The sequence below is a fragment of the Fundulus heteroclitus genome, chromosome 9, assembly GCF_011125445.2.
Source record: "Fundulus heteroclitus isolate FHET01 chromosome 9, MU-UCD_Fhet_4.1, whole genome shotgun sequence".
In the NCBI taxonomy this organism is placed as follows: Eukaryota; Metazoa; Chordata; class Actinopteri; order Cyprinodontiformes; family Fundulidae; genus Fundulus; species Fundulus heteroclitus.
The window spans coordinates 17514181-17532909 of record NC_046369.1 but is presented as its reverse complement, the minus strand read 5'-3'; the positions used below and the strand labels follow the sequence as shown (position 1 = coordinate 17532909).

Here is an 18729-nt window from a genome sequence, read left to right as displayed (position 1 = left end):
TGCCATTTAATTGTTTTTGCCTGATGTGCAGCGTTGAATAGACTATACAACGGGAATGTTTTAATCCTTCACAGGAAATTGCTGTGTTACAGTTGCAACAATTTTGTAACATCGAAACCAAGCATTGAACTAATCCTGATCGTTAAAAAGTCTAATGGCTGATGATAGGAAGGACTAACTGCAGCGTTCAGTCCTGCACTGAGATGGTGTCATTATGTGAAACACCTCCAGGCCATCATAGTTTGGTAAAAGGTGAGCAGAACCATCTCTACTCTGAACCTTTGTGTATACCGTCTCTGTGTCTGGACAGTCCAGCCGCACATCCAGGTCCTTGATGCTGGATACAACCTCCTCCTCCATAACTTGAATGTTAACTGGAGACAGTGTGTGCCTCCCCTACCTGAAATCGATCCTTGGTTTTGGTGATGTTCAGTTGATGTGGTGGAGGTGGCTCCAGGGCACAAAGTTATTAATGTTCTTGTATTCCTCTTCCCTTCCTTCCCTGATACAACCAATGAATTGGTTCTTTCAGGGAAGGAATCATCAGAAAATGTCTGTAGAAAGCATACATCTGAGTTATAGCAGATGTCTGATGTAGAGATTGTGAAGAGAAAGGAGGACATGACAGACCTATGAAGAGCACTTGTGTTGCTCAGGATTTTTTCTGACACAGTTATCCACACAAAAATTCTGTGGCTTTCACAATATATAGTCCAGGTCCTGCTCGTCTGCCTGGTTGAGACCTTGCAGCATCACACATAAAAATAAAGGCCACTCAAACTTTGTTGAATAAAAAAAAAAAAAAAACACAGAAAAATACAACAGATAAATTAGACTAAACTTATTTACCCTATAAATAAACCAGACTTTGAAAAAAAAAAACATAAAGTAAAAAAAAAAGTATTTATTTAAAGACCTTAAAAAGGACTACAGAGCTGCAGAAACAGGCTGCCACAAACTGACGCCATGGCAACAAAAAAGGTTATTTAACTCCTAAACATTGGCCACCAAAACATCAAAAAGTGCCTGTTAAATGCATGCCCAATTTTAATCAGATGTCATTATTTTTAGAGCACATGCAGAGGCGTGGTCTCTTTGTAAAGGTAAAACTCTGGATATTTAACCTGCGCAGTAAAACCCTATTATTACTTTTTTTTTATGGTGACAATCCGAAAGCAAACGTGCAACTGTACAAACCACCAACCCAGAAGGGGTTAATTTTCTGTTGCAGTTGTGATAGTTATCAGTTTATAAAAAGGCACCGTAATCAAAATCTTTCACCTGATGTCCATGTCACTGTGACAATGTCACAGGTTGATGTGACTTAACTTCAAAAAACACATGTTTGCTCAGACTAAATCAGTTATCCATGCCTGTGATCTGTTCTCAAGGCTGAATGTGAAATGAAAGCCCTGCAGTTATTTAAAGGGCCAGGATGAAACAGTCTCCACTCCTCTTTCACCATGCGGGGTCTGCTTGTTTGCTGCTTTGTGGCTTTGGCTGGTAGGTTTTAATTCACTGATTCAAACCCTTTTCCTTTTTGGACAACACAACAGAATTACCAGATGATTTTGGTGGAGTTGTTGAAGCAAAGACATTATCATTTATTTGTTTAATTCCTATTTATTTTGAATTTGAGACTTCCTAATTGGAATTAGTATATAAACAACTTGCTAAAAAGAAAATATTTGGGAAGGATAAGCTTAAGAGCTAAGTCATTATTGTTTATATCAGAGAAAACATTAATATGGTTTTCATTTTAAGGCAGATGCAATAGATATTTGCATTTATTATATGCATATACAAGTGCAATTGGCAGTCTATTGATTAAAAAAATCTTTAAATACTTAACTTATCACTTGAACATCCATACTCTTTGATTGTGCACATCTTGCAAAAGTTAAATCAGAAATGTCACTGAATGAAGACACTTTTCTTCACAAAAGTTTCAATTTCGTCTGTTTCACTTTTTACCTTTTAGCAAGCCAAAACCTACGATATGGTGAGTCTTTTTTTTTATTTGTTATATAAATTAAATAAATTGAAATTGACAAATAATAAATAAGACATTGACATGGTGTTATGTGAAGAACAGTTTTATTAAATTTAATGTTGAACATGTCATCCAGATATCTCCCTGAATCCAAAGAAAACCTATGAGTACAAATACGAAGGAGAAGTGAACTTTGGACTTGGCAAGCCAAATCTGGCAGAGTCCGGGGTGCGAATCATCTGCAAGGCCACGATCAAAGGTGTCTCTGAACAAACATTCCTGCTTCAGGTGAGATAGATAGAAGACAAAACTGGTTAGTTTCTTGCAAGAAAGGGACATCTTATTTAGGGATGATTGATGGATTTTTAATCATGCAATTATATAAGTTAAAATATCAGTTAAAATATCACATTTAAAATGGCCCTGTATAAGGTGCATAGAGCAAGTTTTGAAGTTAAATATTATAAATTTTCTTTCTCATACATGTCCTTACAATTGCACGCCTTGTAAAATGAGCTACCCTCTACTTACTGCAGTTTCCTCCATAGGCTGAATTAGTCAGTTTGAGAGAGGGATTCGGCCGAATCCTCTGGGCTGCACAATCTCGTTCACCTGGCTACTTTGTTGATTCTCCTCTGTAATCTATGTATTAGCAAGAGAACACAGGCTAACTTATCTCAGAAGACATTACACCTCTAAACAAAAGACCCGTGCAATCACAGCAGCAGATGCTTTTATTCTTCTCCCATGCACATGCACAACACTGGTGTCATTTTAATTTGTTACCAGAGGGGGCAGATGTCAGTAAAAATACTGGAACTGATGCTATGCTCCTTTAATCTTTCTACAGTTTTTGCAAAGTGTTCTCCTTTGAAGTTTGGATTCTTTTTCACTAATCTTTTGCTTATTTTGGTGCATGTTGTGGATGCTTTCATCCGAAGCAACTTTCTTCTGAAATAATAACAATGCGGTTAATATCAAAGCTTACAATAAGCAAGGTAAAAGGAAGACCACTAATCAGGTTAGTCAGGGGTGCAGAAATAGAGTGCAGGCATGCATGGAAATAGATAAACAGATAGTCCAGTAAAGGGGATAGGGAAGTAGGGTAGGTGCTAGGGTACGAGATGCTATCTGAGGAGCTGGATCTTCAAGAATTTGAGGATGTACTGTAAACTCTTGAAGACTCAGCTCTTCAGAAAGCAGATTGCTGAAAACATGGTATATATTAGTTGATCAACTAATGTAGGATGATGCATCTCTATGGTTATGTCTTCAGTCTTTCTATTTTTTCATACCTCGTTACTGTATATATTGTTTTACCCTCTTATTCGCAAACCCACAATGCATAATGCTGCCGTGATTAGGTAGGGGGCCTGGAAAGAAAGTGAGTAAAACAACAACCAAAGTTCAAAGAAAAGACTGAACCAATGGAAAATTATTGCTCAAAGCCACTTCAAATAATTATATCATGAAAGTGGCAGTTTTCTTTTTCCCTTGACTCATGCATGAGGTCCAAGCATAACTCCCTGTGTCTGCTTTTGGTTTAAAGGTCTCAGAGTTGTCATTTGCTGAGTATAACGGACTTGCAGACGAAAATGGCTACAATCCTTCCCCAAAAGTTATTAAACGTCTTGCTGCTGAGCTTGCCAAACCATTCATTTTTGAGCATGCCAATGGACATGTTGGTGACATTCGCGCATCTGCAGAGGTTTCCACAGCAGTTGTCAACATTGTTAGAGGGATACTTGGTTTTTTCCAAGTGACTGTGAAGACAACACAGAACATCTATGAGCTGGAAGAGGTAAACCACTCAGACAGGAACTACTCTACCACACAGATGACAGGTAAAAGTCTAATGGATGTCATAGATTTTGATTTTTTTGTGCAGACTGGAATCCATGGCAAGTGTCAGAGTAACTACGCTATTGAAGAAAATGAGGAAACAAAGGACTGGGTCATTACTCAGGTTGTGGATGTGAATAACTGCAAGGAAAAGGCAGCAATGTACAGAGGAATGGCAACTTCTGTGGTGGATAAACTTTCCAAAGAGGTTCTTTATCTTTTTCTCATATTAGCCATCTCATGTCAAAAGGTTCTGTGTCAGCTCTGCTTACGTTTCTTTGTTCCATCAATCTAGAGAGGAGACTCTGTCATTTCAATCATGAGATATAATTACACCATCAAACCAACAGCAGAGGGAGGTCTCATCACCAGAGCTCACGGGCTAGAGCGACAGCACTTCAGTCCCTTCAATGTGAAGGGTGGGAGTTTCAAGATGCAAGCAATGTAAGTGCAGGGAAATACATTTTATTTCTATCTGCAACAGTGTATTAAACAACATCTCCGGCAGGAAGAACTTGATCCTGCTGAGTGTGAGCGATTTGGCTAGAGCAAGCACTTATGGCCCATTGGAAAGCAAAGGCAATATTGTTTACAAGTTTGAGGATGAAGATATTAATATTCCAATCCTGATGCAGAACCTGGATAACCCAGTACCAAAGGTGATAACCCTGGCTCTACATTATACTAGCTTATACACAACAAATGTACATTTTTACAGCTTTGTGTAATGAACTCAACAAAGACATGCTGTGTATGCCCTTTTACAGGCTATTGAATTGATCAAGCGGTTGGCTGAGGCAAATAGTGAAAGCATTGACAGTAACACCACTGAGGACTCTATTAAGGTGTACCAGCTCATGAGAGTCATTCCTTATGAAGGACTCGAAAGCATGTGGAAGCAACTAGCAGACAATCCCATGTACAGGTAAGCACTTTCTGTATACAGAACGAGATGAAATATTTTTAGATCAGTAATGAAGGATTCTACATCCGAAAGCCAGATTATACCAGGAATCCGCCTGCATATGTCCTATGCCTCCCACCCAGCTCACATGACACTCAACCCCAATCCTCCTCCCCACAGGTCACGGGCCCACCTAGATTGGGTTTCCACCACGTAGTTTGAGTCTGACTGTGCTTCAGAAACCAAAGCTAAATCACTAATTGCTCATTAGAACCCCCCCCCCCCGTTGCAGGCTTCTAAGAGGATACCTTTCAAGTCAAGACAAGATACAAGATTTGCCTTTTTTGTGGCTTGATATTCATTGGGATAATTAAACCCCGAAGCCCCAGGCAGTGGAGTTCAGGCATATGTGTGTCTTGGATAAGATGACGATATGGAGTGGGAGATGGATAGATTGACTGGGGCCTTGTCTGCAGCAATCCAAGCACTGCTCCACACTGTTGTGGTAAAGAAAGAGGTTAGCCAGAAACTGACTTAATTTACCAGCTAATCTACATTTCTGGTCATGAGATGGGGATCATGACCACAAAAAAAAGATCTCAGATAAACAGGTATAAATAGCTCCCTACATAGTTTGAGAGATAGGGTCAGCTCTATCATTGGGGGGAGCTTGGAGTAAAGAAAGGGTAACTGAGGTGGTTTGGACTTCTGATTAGGATACCTTCAGGCTATGTGAGGCATATTGTACTGAGACAACAAAGGGGCATACCTAGAGCACACTTGCTCTCCCAAAAGGAGCTGGAGAGTGTGGCTACAAAGATAGGATGTCTGGGTTTAACTGCTGAAACCATTATCCCTGCCAACCAATATCGTAAGGGATAGATAGATGAATAGTCAATTGATTAATATCACAATTTTTCGGTATTTCTCCATTTTTTTTTTTTTTTTTCCATTTTTAAATTTACAGTGAATGTGTCGCCTCAGCGTGCATGTTTTTATTCCACGCTGATACCATTTTTCAGGCAAATAAAAGTATATTTAACTGCTCTGTTTATGGAAGCTGGTCTCAGTAGGTGGACTTAACCACTTTACTGTACTCCCCTCTTCTCAATTGATTACCTCTCACTTTTTGAAATCCCTTACTGACCAGCTTCATGTTTGGGTCATTCCAGAAACAATTCTCTCCGTTTTGTTAATATTTAGAAGAAAAATAGTCAACTGTAAAATATTTTCTATTTTGTTATATTTTTAAGGTATCCTGGTCCTTATATTAGCTATTGTCATATTCAAATTATTTTAATTGTATTTATTAGGCGATGGATTTTGGACTGCACCGTTGAAGTTGGTGATGCCAAAGTACTGAACTTCTTGGAGGCCAGGTTTAAGGAAAAAGATTTGACTCCTGTTGAAGCTTGGCAAACCCTCTTGCTGGCCTTTCATCATGTTGAAGTCACTCCTGAGCTTGTTGAGATGGCAAAAGTAAGTAGTATCAATAAACTTTTCTTAGTACTGGACTGTCAGAAAACTATAGGCATTCAAGAAAACTTTATGCAAAAATGTCTTTTTACATTTTTACAGGTGTTCCTGAAACTGCCCTTCAGTAGATCAAACACTTATCTGTGGCAGACGGTGGCACTTTCCTATGGCTCTCTAGTGAATAAATACTGTGCAAGTTATACACCATGTCCAGTAACTGCTGTGCAGGTAAGACATTCAGAAACAATCAGATTCATCAGAAAATACCAAACGCCAATAGGCGAAAGTACTTGTCTTAATAGAAGTGAAGAGAGCTTCACTGAGTAAGGCTTGCACCGTTAGTGCCTTTTCTATTCCTGAAATGTAACAGTGATTGATCGTCATCTTAAATCTTTGAGCCCAACATGTGTTTTACATTTGCACTAGCCCCTGCTGGACATGGCAACAGAGGCTCTGAGGAGTGGGAACAAAGAGGAAATGGTTGTCGCTCTGAAAGCTCTGGGCAACGCTGGGCACCCTGGGAGCATGAAAACCATCATGCGTTACCTTCCTGGAGTGGCTGCCACTCCAGTGGATCTGCCTCTTTGGGTTCAGAGTGCAGCTGTCAATGCTATGAGACTGATTACCACCAGAGATCCTCACAAGGTAAGAACATTACTTGACATTTTGCTTTATTTCAATGGGTACATTGTACAGTAAAGAGAAAAAAGTATTCAGAACCCTTGAAGTTTTTTTTTTTCATGCGGTGATATAAGAACCACAGGACTCTTGGGAATTATTGGGAATTTAGGTGACACATTGTGAACAGAAGAAAAAAGTATATATATTTGTGAAATGCATGCATATTGAGCCCCAATTAACAGCAGACAGACAGCATTTAGAAAAGCAAGGACATACAAAACAGGGAAAGGATAACGTTTAAAGCAGACTTATGTTATATAACAATATCATCCGCTTTGAATATTTCAGTTGCTGTTCATTTGCAGTTTAATCTTATCATCTGAAAATAGAAAACATATGGTACAACTACAAACTTACCCAAGTCCCTCTGTGGGGTAGTGGGCTAAGTCTGCTTCTTTAGTAAGGGGGATTTGGGTTTAAATCCTGGTTGCATCAGCAAGAGCATCTGGCACAAAAAGTTCTGCCAACTCCGAGTGCAAGTTGGACTGGCACTCTTATGGCAACCACTGCATATAGGAGCAGCCAAAAGGACTTACTCACAAACCTACCAAGGTGTGGCAATTCATCAAAACAGACAGACCAGACAGGGACAGCTTTAATCAGAGAAACAGCCAACAGACCCATGGTTACTCTGGAGGAGCTCCAGAGAACCATGGCTCAGCTGGGACAAGCTGTTACTACTAGATTACTATTAGTTTTACATGCCACTAATCCTTTCTCTTTGAAAGTGCCAGTATTGAGAGAAGGCCTTGAGAATTCTTGTTGGGTGTTTGCCACAAGCCATGTAATGAACACAGCAACCATATCAAACAAGGTTATTTTAGCACATGAGATCAAGCATACACCTTTTTGGCCTACATATAAAATGCTTTATGCAGGAACAAACAAATAATCCACATCTACCTGAACACATAATTCCCAAGGTAAAACATTAGAGTAGCAGCATTATGTTGTGGGGATGCATTTCCTCAGTAAAGACAGAGAAACTGCTCAGTATTGATTGGAAGATGGGGGGAGCTAAACTTCATGCAATGATGGAGCAAAACCCTTTGAAAATGCAAAAGACTGGGATGGAAGGTGAGCATCCATCCAAGTCTTGGTGTACAAACACCATTTTTTTCATATTGTTTTTGTAAATTAAATTTGAAAACTAGATATGGTTTTACTTCCACTCTGCAAATATGCACTGCTTTGTGTTGATCTGTCACATAAAATCCCAATAGAATACATTCAAGTTTGAGAATGTAAAAAACTGGTTACTATGGACTAATACATTTAGAAAAATCTGAGTACCAAGGCAATAACTCTAACTTTTGTGCCGTCCTTGGGACAACAAGGCATATGTCTGAAATACTGCAATGTAACCTTTTGCTTAGAGCAGCAAATAACCTACAACTATTTACAATATTTATAAAAGATAGCATAACTTACACAGTGGTGGAAGACAAACTTTGTGCTTTTCTAAATTTGCAGTATATGTGCTTTCAGGTCCAAGAAGTCACCATGGCCCTGTTCCTGCAGAAAGACCTTCCTTCTGAGATTCGCATGCTGGCCTTCAGGATCCTTTTTGACACTAAGCCTTCGATGGCTCTTGTGTCGGCAGTGACAGCTCATCTGCTGGAAGAAAGAGACCTTCAGGTTGCTAGTTTTGCATACTCTTACTTGGAAGGTTTTGCCAAATCCAGGACTCCAGACAATCACTACCTGTGAGTTGACCAAGAAAGCAAACCTGTGTTTCACTGAAAATTTAAGCTTAAACGTTTTGCTTTTTGTTTGTTTGTTTTTTTTTTTTTGTCTTGCCAATAGCTCGATTGCCTCTAGTTTGGCTGTGAAAATTCTTGCCCCAAGACTTGGCCGTCTCAGCTACTACCACAGCAAAGCAAAGCACGTTGACTGGTTTGACGGTATGTTGGAAAAGAGCAGCAACACTGTGGTTGAGAAAACTTTAAAAAAATTCAAAAACTTTGACTGAAATTTTAAATAATTTTTCAATCCAGATGGGTGGCTAGCCGGCTTGTCATCAGAATTTTTCATGCTAAGAAATGTGAACAACATCATTCCCTCTGAGATAATGGCAAAAGATAAACTTCACTTCATTGGTAGGATTATCGAGCTCATGGAGGTAAAGTGTTCAACATATCTATTCACACTTGCATTGTAGCTGAACATTTCTTCCAAAACGAATTGTAATGCTCTTTCTTACTTTGTCATGTAGTTGGGTATCCGTGCAGAGGGAATAAAGGATCTGTTTGGAGCTGGCATTCCTGGATTTAAAGGAGACTTTAGTATGAATGATCTTATGGCTATTTTCAGTGTGGTGAGTGAACACACAATGAGCTAGTGTAGTAATACTGAGCAACATAAAGCTATGATAACATTAAAAAATCTGTTTATTGCTGTACTTTCCAAAGTCAGTCTGAAGGATGAAAACTTCCTTTCCTTTGAGATATCTTTGCCACACAATAAAAGACGCAGGAGAAGTCAGTATATTTCTCAGCGTTCAAAATGCATTTACAATAAAAAAAAATTGACGAGAGCTATAAACCGATAAGAGTAAGACACACATTTCTTAATGGTCCACAAATTAATACTGATTAACTAAAAAAAAAGTGACCAAAGAAACTAAAAACACAAATCATAATCTACATACCATCTAAAAAAATAGAAATATTTAATCACCAGGAAATAAACACTTAAATCACTTATCGAATCGTCTCTGTCAGTCTGCCTCAGGGCAGCTGTGACTACTAACATAGCTCGCCACCGTCAGGGTGTGAATGTGTGTCTGAATGGGTGAATGATTGTAATGTAAAGCGCTTTGGGGTTGTCCGACTAACTAAAGCGCTGTACAAGTACAAGCTATTTACCATATAGTCTAAGAATTATTCAGAGCTTCTTGGAACCTCGGAAGTGAAAAGGAAATCTAATATCTAACTTTAATATAATAAGAGGTGAAAAAAGATTTGGAATGAAGTGTCAGCTTTTGCCAGTACCAGACAAAACCTTCGCAACACCTTACTTTCGACTGAATCATGCTATTTTACTTCCCAAGAAACCCGGAAAGGTTTTTGTGTGACATTTTTGGTCACTTTTGTTTTCAGTTAGTACGAATGAGCTGCACACTTTACTTTGAGGTGTTATAGTTGTTTATAGAGTCATCTCTCAGCTCTGTTGAAGGCTGAGTTTTGGCACAAACAACTGATAAATCAGCCAGAGGGTCACTCAGCGGATAAAAAAAAAGGGTTGTTTCTGTTTGGCACATGGTGTTGGATGTCCGGATGGTCCAATGCTTTGGATCACGCCAGAAATTACTTCTTATATGACTAGTAACTTAAATAACTTTACTGGGTTAAGCTTGTAACACAACAATAAATTGAAATTATACACTGTCTTATTGAAGCTTCACCCTAACTTCCAAAAACAAGCAGACTATAAAATGCTTACCAACAGAACATTAACGATTTTGGCAGTGAACCAACCTCATGAGCTGGACCATCCCACTTTGTGAGATTGGTAAACTGAAACCACTTGTCAAGGCTCCATAGTACACTTCACTTCTGGGGGGATCTGGTCTGGTGGGTGTTGATCAATCAGTTAAAATCAGAGCCAAAGATTAACCTATCTAAATATTTAGTTTAAGTGGTGTTTTTCCTCAGATATTAGAAAACCTCTTTTAAACCCCACAGATATTGGGGGGAAAAAAACACAATCAGTCCATTAGCTATAACAAATATCTCATGACTATTGTTGTTTTCCACATTCACCCATCCTCCAGTAATCTCAAGTATCACTTCAGTAAATAAAACACAACAATCACATTCAAATTTTACACAGTCAACAATGAACATTTTAATTTAATGCTAAATAGGATAACCCCCACCCCCAAGCTTTCTTAATTCTTAAGTTAGCTGGATAGGATTTTCACCTTCAATAAGACTATTTTTTAAATCTCATGTAAAATTAACTTTCACAAGCACTGTTGACTTTTAACTATCTTAAACACAAATACCCTGGACCACGGTATACTCTTCATGCTTTTAAAACCCTGGTTGCTTGATTAAGTAATTTTTTCTGTGCGTGAATCTACAGCCATAGAATGCGGTTAGGAATAAACTGCTGAAAGGCAAGTAAGTGGTCTAAAGATCACATCTGAGGTGTGTGTGTGTGCGTTTTCTTCTTCATTATACGGAGGTAATCAATATACTTCCTCATTTTCAGCTTCAAAAGTGGGAGACTATGGAAGATGACAAGCCAGTGCTTTCAGTTTATTCACGTGTCTCAGGGCAAGAGTGGTTCTTCGCCGACATGAGCAAAGAGACTATTCGGAATATCATCACAGTAAGAGAAGGAGCCCCATCTTGTGTTTGTCTATATGGTGCTTGTAACATTTTAAAAAAGGTGGTGAAGTCTTGCGCTCTTTTTTTGTTACCTGCAGGCCTTGAGTCCCGCTTCATGGAAATCAAGCCCTCTGCAGGCTATGATTGAGAGCTTACAGAGAGGAATCTCATGGGACTTCACACGGCCATTTTTGATCTGGGAGGCTCGGTACATTCAGGCTACAACCCTGGGTCTTCCAGTGGAGATCAGCAAATATTACAACTCCATCACTGCAATCAATTTTAATGGTGAAAAATTAATGACAAAAATTAACATGAAGACAAACATGCCTGGGAAAACAATCAAAACTGTTTGAATGATCTATAATCTTTTTTTCTAGCTAAAGTTGCAGTTAACCCTCCACCTACTGAAAGCCTTCTACAGCTTTTGAACTCTGAAATGATACTGGAGACAGATGGATTTGCTGGGTAATTATGTTCTGACATTAAACCTGAGTGCAGCACAAACAATTTTGCCTCAAATTATCAGTTTGTTTCTTTGTACCTGTGTGTTGTGGATGTCTTTCTAAACACCATTTGAGAAGAATTTAAACCATTTCCATATTTCTCTGTAGTAGTAAGTATTTAAAAAAAATTCTAAAATTGCCTAAGCTGCTTGTGTATTTACTTTATATATATATATATATATATATATATATATATATATATATATATATATATATATATATATATATATATATATATATATATATATATATATATTACACCCTATTACAGTTAATAAATGGGCTTTGATCGGATCAGTTGAGATTTGTGAAGTATAACAATGAATGAGCTCTGGTTAAAAAAAAGCTTGTAAGAAAAACATCACCTGGGCAAGCAATTCATTGTTTTTACTTTGCTTTTGGTAATTTCATTCCCTGCCAAAACAAGAGAGGTGAAATTGTATAGCACCCTGTGAAATCCAAAACTATCAGCTGAGATTGTTTGGTAACTCTTTTCCCAGACAATTGAGAGGTGCCGAAATAATTCCTTGGGTTAATTCCTTGATTAACCCAAAACCTCTGACATCTGTTTAATGTATTTAATATTTTAATATATGTTCAACAATGCTTTTTTTTTACAGCTGAAAGTCAGTCCACCTATTATATAAACACACTTAATGGTGCATTTATGTAAAATTGACTGATAACCCTAAATGTTTACATATTTACATTTACAACAACGAATAAAGTTATTTAACTTGGTACTGATTAATTGCTTCAGTGATGAAAGAAAACTATATATTTCTGTTCACGTTTTGTGTCATAAATTCCAAGGTATATATTGTATTTTCCTAACTGAAACCATGTTATAGTAGCTGTCATTAATTTTTTTATATTTCAAATCACTTATTCAACATTGTATCAAATGTTCTTTTGTAGTGTCACCAAAGACTTTTGGGTTTTCTACGGGATCAACACAAAGCTCTTCCAGAGTGGCTCGGAGTTAAAGACTAAGAATCCCACTGCTGTTCCATGGAAGTTATCTGCCAAGATAAACATACCGGAAATGAAATTTGAGCTAGACTTTCCCCCTTGCAAAGAGGAGCTACAACTTTTTTCAATTAGGTAATTTTATATGATTATAAAATTATTGAATGCATTGAACAATGTAAGGGAGGTAACTATCAATAATTTGATTTTCACATTATAATTGTCCTGCAAAGCTGAACTCCACATCAAACAATATTTGCTCATCTAAAACAGTTTTTAGTACCACATTCCATTGAAAGTGAATATGTTTTACCAACACCAAGTATCAGAATGCATCTCTTCTATTGTCTTAAACAGGTCAGATTTGTTTGCAGTGTCCAGGAACATTGAAGAGCCAGATTCGGCCAAAATGACCTCGATAATACCCCCATCTGATGACCCCAGGGATGACGTAAGACTTGAGTCAGAGCAAAGTGCTTTCAACACAATAACGACTCACATCACTGGAAGCAGGTTCATTTTGTTGATTTGATTTTGCCCAAGCAGGTCCTGAAACCCAACACGTGGCATCCTTCTTCCAGAATCTGCTATAAGTGCCCCGTCTCTGGAATGGGTCTCTGCATGGAGTACGAACTGAAGAGACAGTATTATTATGAGGAATATCCCTTGTACTATGTCCTTGGATACAGCAACATGGCATTGAAAATGGTTCCAGGTGTGTAAGTGCATTTTTAAAAATACAAATATGTTTGGCAATATCTAGATGAAATGATGTACATGAGCTATTGTTTTTTTTTTCTTTTATTTGTTCATTGGCTTTCCAAATAATCACATACTATAACAAAGTAAGGCAGGGGCTGCTATAAACCCCAAACTTAATAAGTTACCTTACCTTGCCTTTGGCAAAGATAGCAACTGAAGCTTGAGAGTCTGACTTGCATTTAAGGGGTAAAAGTAAAAAACTTCAGACTTGACTTAGGTCTCTGGAGTCAAAGTCTCAAGTCTTTAGGGGACAAGTCTGAGTCTCATCAACAGATTTGATCTCACGTAATGAAGAGTAAAAGAAAGCCAGTACAAGAACTAGCATCATTTACTATAAAAGGATATATTATGGAGACAGTTGTAGATTTTGGGCTGTTTACAGCTCATAAGAATCTGTTCGCTGTAGCGCTATAGCAATGAATACCACCACCATTTTCTCACTGTACAGCTGTGATACTACTAGGACACTTCCGGCTAAAACAATATTTAAATGAAATCATATCCTGTTCCTTGCTTTCAGAAGTTTACTATTTAATCACTGAAGTGTGCTTTGTTCATGATGCTGTTATTTATGTCTTAAATTTGAACACGTTTCCAATTTAGAATTGAGAAGAAATGTGGATTTAGAAAATAGCTTCCCAACAGTATTTTAAAAATTCTCTGGTTCAGAGATAAGAGAAGAAAACAATCCAAAGCCTATTTATTGCAATACACAATAAAGCAGTGGATAGTATTAAGACAGAGGAAAACAGGTGTTAACTTAGTCATTACTAAGAAAATAAAATATTTTTTAGCATAAATGTGTCTTTTGGCTTTGAATTGGGTATAACATTTGATTAATATATAAAACAATACAAAGTATCCTTCTGCAGTATTTTTTATATGGTGAATTAAATGTTAAATGATGAAAAGATAACTCCATCCATCCATTTTCTGAACCGCTGTTGATAAATAATAAAAGATTGAAAGATGATTAAATGTTGATGCGGCCTATGGGCAAACATTAGAGTTGGATTCCTACCTTACAGCGATACAGGGTTAAAGGTGCACTAGATTTATTTTAACCATTAGCGACTTGAGATACTTGATACTTGAAAAAATTGCTTGTAAATATCTCTGAAATGTAGTATTCCACTCGAAATGTAGTAATATCAATAGTATTTAATGCCTGCTAATGCATGCTTAGGACATCAGGAAGCAAGAGATAAAGTGGGTCTTCTGTAACAAGCATTCTCTGGTTTGACTATGAAAGGAATCCCAATTCTCATCACAACAAACTACCTATTCCTCTTCCCAGTAAAGTAGTGAACATGTTTTACCCTAAAAAAATTAACAGATAAAAGCCATATAAAAATGTTTTTTTTTTTTTTTTTTTTTTCATCAACACTGTTTCTTAGACGATTTGGCATAGCTATTATTTGAACTATCATCTTCACAAAACCAAAAGTATTCAAGTTATTCTGCTGGCCATGCTGCACATTTTGCTTAACGCTGTGCTAATGAAATGTGCACTTTTATTAGCCCAGACAATGAAAGCTGTTGACAAAATCCACTTTGAGCTTGACGCTGGTCCCAGCAGACATCCAGAGAGTGCGCACCAACTGCTCGCGACTCTGAGGCTTTCCAAGGTATTTGGCAACTCACACAATGTTATTATCACAGCACCTGTTCTGGTGGGTGATTCCATTAAATTTTCAAACTGTGTTTACAGGAAGCAACACAACGTATAAATCTGTCTTCTGACTCAGCCCCAAGAAGCAGAGATTCCCATAACCCTAACCCTAACCCTTTTTTTCCTTACTTTTTTTCTTCTCTTTTTTTCTTTTTCTTTTTTTTCTTTTTTTTTTAGCCAACATCTTTCTGGAAGTAGGCTAAAAAAAAATCTCCAAACTTATTACAATTTGTGACACAGTTTAACCTGAGAAAGCTCGTGAAGGAAAATGTCTCAGCTGTGCTTTTTACTTCCACCATCACTCTAAAATGAGAGGTTCTTTGTTAAAGCAGCAGCCATTTTTTTGATTAGCATTTATCTGACATGTCACATGCGACATACAGCATATATTAGTTTCAGTTCAGTATTTGCAATATATAACATTCTGTACATAACAAGCAGTAATGGCATGTGTTTGGACTCGATTCATAGGCCCAGAACTCAACAACTGAAGCTGTCTTGAACTTCAAAGCTTTTGCCATTAGTGAGAACCAGAAGCCTGAGGGTTACGAAGCAGCTATGTACTATACACCCGAGGCAAGCATTCAAAATGCCCAGCTAATTGTGTCCCAAGTCGGAGCAAACACCAACTGGAAGATGTGTGTCGATACCAGGCTGGATGCAGAGGCAAAGGTTGGTGGGGGAAAAAGACAGATCAGTTTTTACTTTCTTTATATTTTCAGCTCCGTTCACTGGTTTGTGCATTTTCTTTATCATTTTGAGCTTCTTGCCTTTCTTGTAGGTACATGTTAGATGGGGCGCTGAGTGTCAGACCTATGACGTGTCCATGAAAGCCAGTGCTGCATATCTCAACGGTTCCAAGCCAGAAGTCAAGGCCAAAGTGCAATGGAACAGCGTTTCAGAATACATGGCTGAGATTGGCAGAAGGTGATTTTCAGAACAAAGCGCGTGTGAAGAAAGAGAAATTGTAGTGTGAAGATAAGTGTACGATGAAGAGAAGGGGAAATAATTAATTGTGTTTCTTAGCAAACATATTTCTAATAAGGATAGTGACGTAAAAGTCACTAGATATTAGTAACATAAATAATCCACACATACAAAGAAATCAAAACTAAAGTTTCACTCTATTAAGCCGTTTAGAATAATGTGGGAATAAGTATTGAAAGTTTATGAACTATACTTGTTGGATACCACACCTTTTGATGACAAACGCAATATTTGTGGAGAAACTACGTAGTTACATGTCCCTGATTGATTTTTGCTCATTCTTCCAAACAGAACTTCTGAATATTGCCCCTTGATCATTACACCTTTCAAGAGATTCAAGTTGGGTTTATGACTGTAAACCCAACAAGGCAATTGTTCTATTAATCTATCAATTAGCTGTGAATAATTTATTTTTTAAGGTCAATTCCACAGATCACACCCCGCTCTGCTTTCTTGCCAGACCTGTAAAATCACTCAACATCTTCTAGACTGTTGTCATGACTTCTCGAAGCCACAAGCATCATAAACTTTCCAGCCAGCTAGCTTCCAGAGTTTTGCCAAGTTATGACTAATTTTAGTGATATACACACTACCAATAATTAGTCTGATCTAAAATTAGCTCTAAAGAAACGGCAAGAATAAAAGATAAAAAGTAAATATCAGAGTAGTTTGTGTGTGCTGTGGTTAATTCACCAATCCAAATGGCAAAAACACATATTTGTAAATAAAGGTATTACGGGGTAAACCAGAATCTGTCTAGCAACATAAAGTAGGCAACAAAAGTCTCCAAAACCTGCAAATCTAACAGTCTGGAAAGAGTTACAAAATAACTTCCAAGACTTTGGGACTCAAGTTTACCACGTTAAGACCCATTATATGCAAATGGAGAAAAAATGGAACAGCGGGGAACCTTCCCAGGAGCGGCCAACCTACCAAATTTATAACCAAAAGTGCATATGACTCAATCAGGTTTAAAAAATAAAAACTAAATAAAAACAAGAACAGTATCCCTGCAGGCCTCCCTTGGCTCAAGTTAAGGTCAATATTATTTTTTTTCCCCAGCATGGTATTCCCTGTGTAATTCCAATTTATTACACAACACTTCATTGATAGGCTAATTTGTTTTGATTACTTTGCGTGCATTACTCTAGTTAGTGACATCTGTTGTGAATTTCCCCTCAAAGGACCCACTGTAAATACATTTACTGAGAAATATTTACTTTTTATTAAAGTAATTCTTATGTTATCTTATCTTTCCCCTTTATACAAATAAAATCCATGTTTAACTGTGAATTGTTTAACACTAATCTTTTTTTTTTCAAGAATTGAACGCTACATCCCTGGTATGGCGTTCCTTTATGGATTCTCCCAGGAAAATGAGAGAAATCCAGAGAAGGAAGTGTCTGCAACAGTCGTTGCTGCCTGGACAGACAGCATTGATGTGAAGATTAAACTCCCCGAGGTATCATTAAACATTTCTACTTACCTCTTTGTGCATATTGAAATGACACCTTTGTCATATTTAACTATTTATTTACATGATTTTTTTTCTTGTGTTTTTAAAAGTATACAGTGTACAGCCGGGCTATGTCGTTTCCAGTCCCATGGAGTAGCCAGTGGCCTCATAACACGACAAACTCAACATTATATTGAATTTACACAAGCATAAAAACATGTAAGTAATCTCATTAAGTTGAACCAAGCTTCAGTGAACACCACATAAGCATTTTCTGCCTTTTACCATTGTCTTCATTTCTCAAAAGCAGATGAGAAAGGACTAATGCCAAGAGACTGTTTTGTTTTCTTCATAGATTCTGTTTTTGTTGCAGAAAAACTGCAGAACCCAGATGGCAGCCAGATGTCTGATGTGCCACTGTGGACAAACAACGTCAGCCAATATGCAATGAAAGCCAGCATCCTAAAGCGTATTATCAGTCCGTCAGATGTCACCGGTTTTTAAATGATCAACTGGGGTTTGGATTACAGAGCACGTTAGTGAAGAATATTGGTGTAAATGTTTTCCTGTGAGTACATACATTGTACTCGATCTAGAAAATAAAGTTACTAATAAAAAAAACATAGAGCAACAATTTTGTTTCTTTTAATCTGCCTCTTTTAATAGCTTGCGACTTCCCTGCCATTTGTCGATGAAATAAATGTTACACTGTGACCAAATCAGTGCAATCTGACTTTACACTGGCGGGTTTACACTCTGGGGGTAGTTAACAAGTGCCTTACAACAGCAGAAAGTTGAACAATGATCACTGGAGATGATGAAATTGTTTGAAATACTTCAGATGAAATCATGAAACCTTGCATGCTAAAAAAAAAGAAAGAAAAGAATTTAATGAGTTAGGGCTGTCCGATGCTTTATACAGTATCTTTCAGACTGTATACAAAGCTTTAAAGTAAAAACTATTTATAGGATAGTCTACTTGCAAAACATTTCCCTCTTAATATTCAAGATATGGAGTGTAAACTGTGAAAACACAAAACGATCTGAATGGTTTGGCAAGGCGTTCTGCTTTACCTGCCAGTTTGGCAGCTTAAACCTTTTTGTTAGCTGGTCCAGTTTTCATCTAAACATCTAGTGAATGCAA

General features: G+C 37.5%; 1 protein-coding gene across 2 annotated transcripts; it reads left to right on the top strand.

Moving 5' to 3' along the window:
- The first annotated feature begins 1417 nt into the window (after positions 1 to 1417).
- Positions 1418 to 18219, top strand: vtg3 (vitellogenin 3, phosvitinless). Of its 2 annotated transcripts, none has more exons than XM_012866020.3 (27): positions 1418 to 1503; positions 1982 to 2002; positions 2130 to 2281; positions 3543 to 3794; positions 3882 to 4043; positions 4131 to 4279; positions 4344 to 4494; positions 4603 to 4760; positions 6053 to 6218; positions 6318 to 6443; positions 6642 to 6860; positions 8385 to 8602; positions 8703 to 8800; positions 8894 to 9018; positions 9112 to 9213; positions 11115 to 11234; positions 11332 to 11521; positions 11614 to 11701; positions 12658 to 12843; positions 13066 to 13159; positions 13255 to 13423; positions 14992 to 15098; positions 15614 to 15814; positions 15924 to 16069; positions 17453 to 17591; positions 17696 to 17804; positions 17959 to 18219. In XM_012866020.3, the coding sequence occupies exons 1-26, from the start codon at positions 1464 to 1466 to the stop codon at positions 17780 to 17782; spliced, it is 3666 nt and encodes a 1221-aa protein (XP_012721474.3). In that variant the 5' UTR covers positions 1418 to 1463; the 3' UTR covers positions 17783 to 17804; positions 17959 to 18219. The 2 variants fall into 2 exon arrangements, with proteins under 2 accessions (XP_012721474.3, XP_021173943.2); XM_021318268.2 differs by having other exon boundaries at positions 17941 to 18219.
- Positions 18220 to 18729: the final 510 nt, after the last annotated feature.

Excerpts from the sequence above, each read along its gene's own strand:
- vtg3 (XM_012866020.3), top strand. The coding sequence starts at position 1,464 with ATGCGGGGTCTGCTTGTTTGCTGCTTTGTGGCTTTGGCTG. Across the intron at positions 2,003-2,129 it reads AAGCCAAAACCTACGATATG|ATATCTCCCTGAATCCAAAG; the intron begins GTGAGTCTTTTT and ends CATGTCATCCAG. Across the intron at positions 16,070-17,452 it reads ATGGCTGAGATTGGCAGAAG|AATTGAACGCTACATCCCTG; the intron begins GTGATTTTCAGA and ends TTTTTTTTCAAG.